The sequence below is a fragment of the Oncorhynchus clarkii genome, unplaced genomic scaffold (assembly GCF_045791955.1).
Source record: "Oncorhynchus clarkii lewisi isolate Uvic-CL-2024 unplaced genomic scaffold, UVic_Ocla_1.0 unplaced_contig_3319_pilon_pilon, whole genome shotgun sequence".
NCBI classification, from domain to species: Eukaryota; Metazoa; Chordata; class Actinopteri; order Salmoniformes; family Salmonidae; genus Oncorhynchus; species Oncorhynchus clarkii.
In genome coordinates this window covers 22,559-35,000 of record NW_027261093.1, presented here as the reverse complement: position 1 = coordinate 35,000, position 12,442 = coordinate 22,559, and the positions used below count along the sequence as shown (strand labels likewise).

General features: G+C 48.4%; 1 protein-coding gene across 1 annotated transcript in view; it reads right to left on the bottom strand.

Annotated features, from left to right (window-relative positions):
- LOC139404747 (zinc finger FYVE domain-containing protein 26-like) overlaps nt 1–7,872 on the bottom strand; it is a gene marked incomplete at its 3' end in the record, with an annotated part of 120,547 nt that extends 112,675 nt beyond the window's left edge. Inside the window, exons 1-6 of the mRNA XM_071147350.1 lie at nt 7,832–7,872; nt 7,616–7,775; nt 7,235–7,450; nt 6,840–7,149; nt 1,625–1,749; nt 719–883 (exon numbers count right to left, since the gene is read on the bottom strand). Of these exons, the coding sequence (XP_071003451.1) occupies nt 719–883; nt 1,625–1,749; nt 6,840–7,149; nt 7,235–7,450; nt 7,616–7,775; nt 7,832–7,872 (1,017 nt within the window). The remainder of the gene's footprint in view (nt 1–718; nt 884–1,624; nt 1,750–6,839; nt 7,150–7,234; nt 7,451–7,615; nt 7,776–7,831) is intronic.
- Nucleotides 7,873–12,442: the final 4,570 nt, after the last annotated feature.

The following is a 12,442-nucleotide window of genomic DNA, read 5'->3' as shown; positions in this document are numbered from 1 at the left end:
TGAAGGAGGCCTGTCGTGGTGTAGGAGGCCTAACCTGGTCCTGGGGTAGGAGGCCTAACCTGGTCCTGGGGTAGGAGGCCTAACCTGGTCCTGGGGTAGGAGGCCTAACCTGGTCCTGGGGTAGGAGGCCTAACCTGGTCCTGGGGTAGGAGGCCTAACCTGGTCCTGGGGTAGGAGGCCTAACCTGGTCCTGGGGTAGGAGGCCTAACAAGCCTAACCTGGTCCTGGTGTAGGAGGCCTGTCGTAGTGTAGGAGGCCTAACCTGGTCGTGGGGTAGGAAGCCTAACCTGGTCGTGGGGTAGGAGGCGTAGCAGGGTCTAAGCTGAGAGGGCCTAACCTGGTCGTGGTGTAGGAGGCCTGTCGTGGTGTAGGATGCCTAACCTGATCTTGGGGTAGGTCATGGTGTAGGAGGCCTAACCTGGTCCTGGTGTAGGAGGCCTGTCGTGGGGTAGGAGGCCTAACCTGGTCGTGGGGAAGGAGGCCTAACCTGGTCGTGGGGAAGAAGGCCTAACCTGGTCGTGGGGAAGGAGGCCTAACCTGGTCGTGGGGAAGGAGGCCTAACTTGGTCGTGGGGAAGGAGGCCTAACCTGGTCGTGGGGAAGGAGGCCTAACCTGGTCGTGGGGAAGGAGGCCTGTCGTGGTGTAGGAGGCCTAACCTGGTCGTGGGGAAGGAGGCCTAACCTGGTCGTGGGGTAGGTCATGGTGTAGGAGGCCTAACCTGGTCGTGGTGTAGGAGGCGTAGCAGGGTCTGAGCTGAGAGCAGGCTTTGGCACTGGGTCCACCCCAGGAGTAGCAGGAGGCGAGACAGAGGCTGGAACTCCCCCTTCAGCAGGTCCTCTAGCCTACAGAACTCCTCCCTCTTCACCAGGTCCAGAGCAGTCACCTGAGGAGGGGGTAAAGTGGGGTTATGACTGAGGCCGTGTCACAAAATGGCACCCTAATCCCTATATAGTACACAACATTTGACCAGAGCCCGAGTGCACTATATAGGGAATAGGGTGCCATTTTAGTTACAACCAAAAACAGAAAAGGTGTCTTATATGCAAGGAACTCATCTCATATAGTACCTGTCGATATCAGGATGGCAAGAGTTACAGTACCTGTGTTGATATTACACACTATTACACACCATTACACACTATTACACACTATTACACTATTACACACCATTACACACTATTACGCACCATCACACACTATTACACACTATTACACACTATTACACACTATTACACACTATTACACACTATTACACACTATTACACACTATCACGCACTATTACACACATTACACACTATTACGCACTATTACACACTATCACGCACTATTACACACATTACACACTATTACACACCATTACGCACTATTACACACTATTACGCACCATCACACACTATTACACACTATTACACACTATTACACACTATCACGCACTATTACACACATTACACACTATTACACACCATTACGCACTATTACACACTATTACGCACCATTACACACTATTACACACTATTACACACTATTACACATATTACACACTATTACGCACTATTACGCACTATTACGCACTATTACACATATTACACACTATTACACACTATTACACCCTATTACACTCACCAGGACCCGTTCAAGGAAGTGCTTGCCGCTGCTAAGGCACTCAAAGTAAATGGTTTTCCAGACGGAAGGCCGGTCCCCATGACAACACAAGCCCAGCAGTAACTTCTCCGCTTCAGGAAGATCCACTGGGATGAAGGGGGGAGGAAAAGGCGGGGAAAAAAAGGGTCAAAGAAAAAAAAGAAGGCTAGCGGCAAGGCTTCCACGTTGTTGATACCCCTTACCCAAGGTACAACCCGAGGTACAACCATACCCGAGGTACAACCCGAGGTACAACCATACCCGAGGTACAACCCGAGGTACAACCATACCCGAGGTACAACCCGAGGTACAACCATACCCGAGGTACAACCCGAGGTACAACCATACCCGAGGTACAACCCGAGGTACAACCATACCCGAGGTACAACCCTAGGTACAACCATACCCGAGGTACAACCCGAGGTACAACCATACCCGAGGTACAACCCGAGGTACAACCATACCCGAGGTACAACCATACCCGAGGTACAACCCGAGGTACAACCATACCCAAGGTACAACCCGAGGTACAACCATACCCAAGGTACAACCCGAGGTACAACCATACCCGAGGTACAACCCTAGGTACAACCATACCCGAGGTACAACCCTAGGTACAACCATACCCGAGGTACAACCCGAGGTACAACCCGAGGTACAACCATACCCGAGGTACAACCCGAGGTACAACCATACCCGAGGTACAACCCGAGGTACAACCATACCCGAGGTACAACCCGAGGTACAACCATACCCGAGGTACAACCCGAGGTACAACCATACCCGAGGTACAACCATACCCGAGGTACAACCATACCCGAGGTACAACCCGAGGTACAACCATACCCGAGGTACAACCCGAGGTACAACACGAGGTACAACCATACCCGAGGTACAACCCGAGGTACAACCATACCCGAGGTACAACCCGAGGTACAACCATACCCGAGGTACAACCCGAGGTACAACCATACCCGAGGTACAACCCTAGGTACAACCATACCCGAGGTACAACCCGAGGTACAACCCGAGGTACAACCCGAGGTACAACCATACCCGAGGTACAACCCGAGGTACAACCATACCCGAGGTACAACCCGAGGTACAACCATACCCGAGGTACAACCCGAGGTACAACCCATATACCCGAGGTACAACCATACCCGAGGTACAACCCGAGGTACAACCATACCCAACAACCATACCCGAGGTACAACCCGAGGTACAACCATACCCGAGGTACAACCCGAGGTACAACCATACCCCGAGGTAAGGTACAACCCGAGGTACAACCATACCCGAGGTACAACCCGAGGTACAACCATACCCGAGGTACAACCCGAGGTACAACCATACCCGAGGTACAACCATACCCGAGGTACAACCATACCCGAGGTACAACCCGAGGTACAACCATACCCGAGGTACAACCCGACCATACAACCGAGGTACAACCATACCCGAGGTACAACCCGAGGTACAACCATACCCGAGGTACAACCCGAGGTACAACCATACCCGAGGTACAACCCGAGGTACAACCATACCCGAGGTACAACCCTAGGTACAACCATACCCGAGGTACAACCCGAGGTACAACCATACCCGAGGTACAACCCGAGGTACAACCATACCCGAGGTACAACCCGAGGTACAACCATACCCGAGGTACAACCCGAGGTACAACCATACCCGAGGTACAACCCGAGGTACAACCCGAGGTACAACCCAACCCGAGGTACAACCATACCCGGTACAACCATACCCGAGGTACAACCCGAGGTACAACCATACCCGAGGTACAACCCGAGGTACAACCATACCCATACCCGAGGTACAACCCGAGGTACAACCATACCCGAGGTACAACCCGAGGTACAACCCGAGGTACAACCATACCCGAGGTACAACCCGAGGTACAACCATACCCGAGGTACAACCCGAGGTACAACCATACCCGAGGTACAACCCGAGGTACAACCATACCCGAGGTACAACCCGAGGTACAACCATACCCGAGGTACAACCCGAGGTACAACCATACCCGAGGTACAACCCGAGGTACAACCATACCCGAGGTACAACCCGAGGTACAACCATACCCGAGGTACAACCCGAGGTACAACCATACCCGAGGTACAACCATACCCGAGGTACAACCCGAGGTACAACCATACCCGAGGTACAACCCGAGGTACAACACGAGGTACAACCATACCCGAGGTACAACCCGAGGTACAACCATACCCGAGGTACAACCCGAGGTACAACCATACCCGAGGTACAACCATACCCGAGGTACAACCATACCCGAGGTACAACCATACCCGAGGTACAACCATACCCGAGGTACAACACAACCATACCCGAGGTACAACCATACCCGAGGTACAACCCGAGGTACAACCATACCCGAGGTACAACCCGAGGTACAACCATACCCGAGGTACAACCCGAGGTACAACCATACCCGAGGTACAACCCTAGGTACAACCATACCCGAGGTACAACCCGAGGTACAACCATACCCGAGGTACAACCCGAGGTACAACCATACCCGAGGTACAACCCGAGGTACAACCATACCCGAGGTACAACCCGAGGTACAACCATACCCGAGGTACAACCCGAGGTACAACCAGGTACAACCGAGGTACAACCATACCCGAGGTACAACCCGAGGTACAACCATACCCGAGGTACAACCCGAGGTACAACCATACCCGAGGTACAACCCGAGGTACAACCATACCCGAGGTACAACCCGAGGTACAACCATACCCGAGGTACAACCCGAGGTACAACCATACCCGAGGTACAACCCGAGGTACAACCATACCCGAGGTACAACCATACCCGAGGTACAACCATACCCGAGGTACAACCATACCCGAGGTACAACCATACCCGAGGTACAACCCGAGGTACAACCATACCCGAGGTACAACCATACCCGAGGTACAACCATACCCGAGGTACAACCCGAGGTACAACCATACCCGAGGTACAACCCGAGGTACAACCATACCCGAGGTACAACCCGAGGTACAACCATACCCGAGGTACAACCCTAGGTACAACCATACCCGAGGTACAACCCGAGGTACAACCCAAGGTACAACCCGAGGTACAACCATACCCGAGGTACAACCCGAGGTACAACCATACCCGAGGTACAACCATACCCGAGGTACAACCCGAGGTACAACCATACCCGAGGTACAACCATACCCGAGGTACAACCATACCCGAGGTACAACCCAACCCGAGGTACAACCATACCCGAGGTACAACCAACCCCGATACAACCCGAGGTACAACCATACCCGAGGTACAACCCGAGGTACCCGAGGTACAACCCGAGGTACAACCATACCCGAGGTACAACCCGAGGTACAACCATACCCGAGGTACAACCCGAGGTACAACCATACCCGAGGTACAACCCGAGGTACAACCATACCCGAGGTACAACCCGAGGTACAACCAAGGTACAACCCGAGGTACAACCATACCCGAGGTACAACCCGAGGTACAACCATACCCGAGGTACAACCCGAGGTACAACCATACCCGAGGTACAACCCGAGGTACAACCATACCCGAGGTACAACCCGAGGTACAACCATACCCGAGGTACAACCCGAGGTACAACCATACCCGAGGTACAACCCGAGGTACAACCATACCCGAGGTACAACCCGAGGTACAACCATACCCGAGGTACAACCCGAGGTACAACACGAGGTACAACCATACCCGAGGTACAACACGAGGTACAACCATACCCGAGGTACAACCCGAGGTACAACCATACCCGAGGTACAACCCGAGGTACAACCATACCCGAGGTACAACCCGAGGTACAACCATACCCGAGGTACAACCCTAGGTACAACCATACCCGAGGTACAACCCGAGGTACAACCCGAGGTACAACCCGAGGTACAACCATACCCGAGGTACAACCCGAGGTACAACCATACCCGAGGTACAACCATACCCGAGGTACAACCCGAGGTACAACCATACCCAAGGTACAACCCGAGGTACAACCATACCCGAGGTACAACCCGAGGTACAACCATACCCGAGGTACAACCCGAGGTACAACCATACCCGAGGTACAACCATACCCGAGGTACAACCATACCCGAGGTACAACCATACCCGTGGTACAACCCGAGGTACAACCATACCCGAGGTACAACCATACCCGAGGTACAACCATACCCGAGGTACAACCCGAGGTACAACCATACCCGAGGTACAACCACACCCGAGGTACAACAATACCCGAGGTACAACCACACCCGAGGTACAACCATACAAAACAGTGTTTTAACCCGCAAATTATTACTCAAATATTTTGACAAAACCATCCATGTGCTTTGTTCTTCCCTCGGGTAGGGATGTCTCAACAACTAGGCTAGAGGATTGGCCACTATAGCCCAAAGAGAGAGAAATACTGTGTATTTCAATGACCTTTCGATAACGTTGCTTCAGAAATATTTCACTATGCATTTACAGTGAGCTAATACTTTCTCTCACCCACTGTTTAGTGTATTTTATAAACAGTATTGATACACAGTATATAGGGTCAATATACAGCATATTTTAGTTGACCTTTATTTAACCAGGCAAGTCAGTTAAGAACATAGTAGAAGACAGATTTTGGGCCAAGTTATCCCTCTCTCTTCTCTTCTTCCTCTCTGGTGTGACTCACACGTTTCAGTTGATTAATATAGCTCCCGCCTAAGGCCAAATCGGTATAAGTTTTGAAAATAACGGATACCTATGGAAAGACGCATCTTTCACCCAAGTTTCGTCAAAAACTAAAAATCGGGGCTAGTGCCGTATCTGAGATATCGTGTGTGACTAACGTACGGATGAACCGACTGAGATCAACAGTAAACCCTCCCTGATTTGATCTTGGCAGACAATAAGCTTGTTTTCGATCCACTGTTTGTAAACAACGCAATTGTAAACAAACACATTATAATTTCAAAACATGGTTGTAACTATACTGTTGATCTCATGGATGGTCAGTCCTCGTGTCTATAGCTTTGTCTAGGAATTTGAGAGTGGTTACTCTTAACCACATGGTGGGTTGACCACGTTGTTGTTGTTGTTTGAACTGCAGACTGCCCCTTTTAGGTTTCAGGTAAATTATAAGGAAGTAAAAGTCCATCCTCACCCTGGGTGCTGGGAGTCTCTCTCAGTAGTCGGTCTCTGTGCAGCCTGAGTGCTGTAGAGCAGTAATGGGAGAGCAAGGTGTGGCAGTGAGGTCGTAGCAAGGAGCTCAGGACCCTCTCTTCTCTCAGGGGCCCGTGTCTGGCCCTCCACAGGGCCTCACACAGGGCCTCCACCCCGCCTCCTCCACCTCGCTCCGACCTCAGGGGCATCAGGGCTAGGACCACACACATCTCCTCCGCCCAGCCCTCCATCTTCTCTGAGCCTGGACCAAGATGCTCCACTCTCTCCATCAGGTATCTGATGAATGTGTCCTTTAATAGAAATAATAATACATTTGATATAAACCCCGGGGGAGGGGAGGGGGGGGGGGGTAAAACAATTACAATTAAAAGCTACCTGTAGGATGTGGTTCCCTGTGTTAACACTCCTGGGGTGGTCCTCCAGGAAGCTAACCAGAGCCTGGGCCACTCTGGGTCTCTTCTGGTCCAACAAGGCCTCGAGACAGGTCTCTATCCCTGGACTCTGAGCATCGCCCGCCCCTGGTGATACCCCTGGAACCCCTGATCCCTTTCTCTCCTCCGACTGGGTGGTTAGGAAGGCCTGGTGGAGTTCCTGAGGACGATGAACATTTTAAAAAATATACTCTACGATAATAACTTGAAACTAACCTTATGGTTTTGTATCAATAGCCGTAATTGTTGAAGTTAACTTTATGATCTCTATAAAATGTTGTCCTTGTCTATTTTTTTTCTTTTTTAGAAAATAAGAAGTATAAACCTTGAGCGTTGTCTCTGGCACCTCGTCTCCTAGCTCCTCTAGAAGCAGCAGGAACTCTAGTTCTCTCCTGACTGAAACAGAAACCTCTTCCTTGGTCCATTTCTCCAAGACTTGCAGCCAAAGCCAGGCCAGTTTGTGAGGGCTGCCAACACTCTCCCATCTACAATACACACAAAATATAATTATATAACCAATTGATATTGGCTAATCATTTACAACCCAAAACTACCAGGAACATGAAAACAATGTATCAGCATTTCTCTCCACCAAAACACCCTCCTCCACCCCCCCCTCCACCTCCTCCCCTTCCTCCTCCCTCCCTCCCTCCCTCCTCCTCCTCCCCCCTCCTCCTCCCCCCCCTCCTCCTCCTCCTCCCTCCCTCCTCCTCCTTCCCCTCCCACTCCTCCTGCTACTCCTCCTCCCTCCTCCTCCTCCTCCTCCTCCCTCCCTCCTCCTCCTCCTCCTCCTCCAGGTAAGCAGCCTAACTCACTCTAGCGGGTAAGGGTAGGTGATGATGGCCTTGATGATGTCCTGTAGCCGTTGTGACACTTCTCCTCCAGCGTCACACAGCTGAGGCACACAGGCTCCAGCCAGTTCCCACTCCGCATTCTGCAGACACCGAGTGAAGAAATCAAACAGCTCCTGTAGGGAGGTCTCTGCCTCGCAGCCGTACGGGTGCATGTCCGTCTTCTCCTTCTCCTCCTCTGGTTTAATCACAGTCTGGTCACCTCAGGGTCAAGGGTTCACCCCCCCGTCTTTCACGGCATGGCAGGGGAGGAGTAATAACCAGGAGCTGGGGGGGGGGGGGGGGGGGGGGAATAAAATACAGGATTTTATCAGTTAACATCTAAGAGATGCTTTTATCTAAAAAAAAAAGACATACATTTTTTTCATATGGCTGGCACCCGCGGGAATTGAACCCACGACCCTTGGTGTTGCAGGTTCTAGGCACAGAGGACCACGAGCTGAGAAACGCTCAACTTCGTTCTCTTATATAAAGAGAGTCGAACGTTCTGCTAGAGGACCACAGAGTCATTATGATTTAAAAAAAATACATACAGTGCCTTGCGAAAGTATTCGGCCCCCTTGAACTTTGTGACCTTTTGCCACATTTCAGGCTTCAAACATAAAGATATAAAACTGTATTTTTTTGTGAAGAATCAACAACAAGTGGGACACAATCATGAAGTGGAACGACATTTATTGGATATTTCAAACTTTTTTAACAAATCAAAAACTGAAAAATTGGGCGTGCAAAATTATTCAGCCCCCTTAAGTTAATACTTTGTAGCGCCACCTTTTGCTGCGATTACAGCTGTAAGTCGCTTGGGGTATGTCTCTATCAGTTTTGCACATCGAGAGACTGAAATTTTTTCCCATTCCTCCTTGCAAAACAGCTCGAGCTCAGTGAGGTTGGATGGAGAGCATTTGTGAACAGCAGTTTTCAGTTCTTTCCACAGATTCTCGATTGGATTCAGGTCTGGACTTTGACTTGGCCATTCTAACACCTGGATGTGTTTATTTTTGAACCATTCCATTGTAGATTTTGCTTTATGTTTTGGATCATTGTCTTGTTGGAAGACAAATCTCCGTCCCAGTCTCAGGTCTTTTGCAGACTCCATCAGGTTTTCTGCCAGAATGGTCATGTATTTGGCTCCATCCGTCTTCCCATCAATTTTAACCATCTTCCCTGTCCCTGCTGAAGAAAAGCAGGCCCAAACCATGATGCTGCCACCACCATGTTTGACAGTGGGTATGGTGTGTTCAGGGTGATGAGCTGTGTTGCTTTTACGCCAAACATAACGTTTTACATTGTTGCCAAAAAGTTCAATTTTGGTTTCATCTGACCAGAGCACCTTCTTCCACATGTTTGGTGTGTCTCCCAGGTGGCTTGTGGCAAACTTTAAACAACACTTTTTATGGATATCTTTAAGAAATGGCTTTCTTCTTGCCACTCTTCCATAAAGGCCAGATTTGTGCAATATACGACTGATTGTTGTCCTATGGACAGAGTCTCCCACCTCAGCTGCAGATCTCTGCAGTTCATCCAGAGTGATCATGGGCCTCTTGGCTGCATCTCTGATCAGTCTTCTCCTTGTATGAGCTGAAAGTTTAGAGGGACGGCCAGGTCTTGGTAGATTTGCAGTGGTCTGATACTCCTTCCATTTCAATATTATCGCTTGCACAGTGCTCCTTGGGATGTTTAAAGCTTGGGAAATCTTTTTGTATCCAAATCCGGCTTTAAACTTCTTCACAACAGTATCTCGGACCTGCCTGGTGTGTTCCTTGTTCTTCATGATGCTCTCTGCGCTTTTAACGGACCTCTGAGACTATCACAGTGCAGGTGCATTTATACGGAGACTTGATTACACACAGGTGGATTGTATTTATCATCATTAGTCATTTAGGTCAACATTGGATCATTCAGAGATCCTCACTGAACTTCTGGAGAGAATTTGCTGCACTGAAAGTAAAGGGGCTGAATAATTTTGCACACCCAATTTTTCCGTTTTTGATTTGTTAAAAAAGTTTGAAATATCCAATAAATGTCGTTCCACTTCATGATTGTGTCCCACTTGTTGTTGATTCTTCACAAAAAAATACAGTTTTATATCTTTATGTTTGAAGCCTGAAATGTTGCAAAAGGTAGCAAAGTTCAAGGGGGCCGAATACTTTCGCAAGGCAATGTATATATATTTATTTAAGGCCATCCCCAACTGTAACATGAATGATAAGGAAGAGTAGAGCATTGGTCTGGGTATTGGTCTGAATGGAAAATTCATGAGCACCACAATGCCTACTCCACCCATGCTCTAACAAGGCTTTACAGCACCACAATGCCTATTTCACCCATGCTCTACCAAGGTTTTACAGCACCACAATGCCTACTCCACCCATGCTCTAACAAGGTTTTACAGCACCACAATGCCTACTCCACCCATGCTCTACCAAGGTTTTACAGCACCACAATGCCTACTCCACCCATGCTCTACCAAGGTTTTACAGCACCACAACGCCTACTCCACCCATGCTCTACCAAGGTTTTACAGCACCACAACGCCTATTCCACCCATGCTCTACCAAGGTTTTCCAGCACCACAATGCCTATTCCACCCATGCTCTACCAAGGTTTTCCAGCACCACAATGCCTACTCCACCCATGCTCTACCAAGGTTTTACAGCACCACAATGCCTACTCCACCCATGCTCTACCAAGGTTTTACAGCACCACAATGCCTACTCCACCCATGCTCTACCAAGGTTTTCCAGCACCACAATGCCTACTCCACCCATGCTCTACCAAGGTTTTACAGCACCACAATGCCTCCTCCACCCATGCTCTACCAAGGTTTTACAGCACTACAGTAGCTATGTTGGTCTATTGTTCTCTGAACAATGTGTAGGCAGGTTTCTTAGGATTCAAACCTTCTCAAAACAACCAAATTCATACTTTTAGAGGAATTGTTTACACAATAATGTGATTTAAAAAAGGTAAAGTATTGGATTTTCCACACACACACACACACACACACACACACACACACACACACACACACACACACACACACACACACACAGCTTGTTTTTTATTTTTATTTACATGAAAGCAAGCTTTGCTTTTATATTTACAAGACCATCAGCCATTTTGTCTTGTAGTAACGTCTGTCTGTATTTCCTTAAACATGTCATTTAGAAAACACACACACATACATACATACATACATACATACATATATATATATATATATATATATAAATAAAACATCCTTTTCTTGGTCCGTACTGCGTTTGACACCGTCTCTCATACCCGATATAATGAGCCAGCCTGTCTGCATTCCTGGTTGATGTAACCGTTAGCTTACCTGTGTAATATTGACAGAAGCTTGTTTTGCAAACATGGTCCCGTTTTATCGTCAATTGCCGCGCGGATCAATGGATCAGTTCATCACCTCTGTCAAGTTAAAAGTTGACTCAAAAGATGTGTATTTGTATTTTTTTGTTTTGCAATAAAGATGGTGACGCTACAACAATACACATTTTCAATAGGCCCCCTATCTAAACGCATACAGGGAATTTGGAAAGTATTCAGACCCCTGGACTTTTTTCCACATTTTGTTAAGTTACAGGCTTATTCTAAAATAGATTCAATTATTATTTTTCCTCATCAAACTACACACAATACTCCATAATGACAAAGTGAAAACATGTTTTTAGAAATTTTTGCAAATGTTTTTTAAAAATGTAAAAAATAAAAAATACCTTATTTTACATAAGTATTCAGACCCTTTGCTATGAGACTCGAAATTGAGCTCAGGTGTATCTTGTTTCCATTGATCACCCTTGAGATGTTTCGACAACTTTATTGACATCCTGAGTGCTCTGGAGCAGGTTCTCAGACTGGGGTGAAGGTTCACCTTCCAACAGCACAACGACCCTAAGCACACAGCCAAGACAATGCATGAGTGGCATTGGGAAAAGTCTCTGAATGTCCTTGAGTGGCCCAGCCAGAGCCCAGACTTCAACCCGATCGAACATCTCTGGAGAGACCTGAAAATAGCTGTCAGTGACGCTCCCCATTCAATCTGACAGAGCTTGAGAGGATCTGCAGAGAAGAATGGGAGAACCTCCCCAAATACAGGTGTACCGAGCTTGTAGCATCATACCCAAGAAGACTGGAGGCTGTAATCGCTGCAAAAGGTGCTTCAACAAAGTACTGAGTAAAGGGTCTGAATACTTATGTAAATGTGATGCTTCAGTTAGACATGTTTTATACATTTGCAAACATTTCTAAAAACCTGTTTTTGCTTTGTCATTATGGGGTATTGT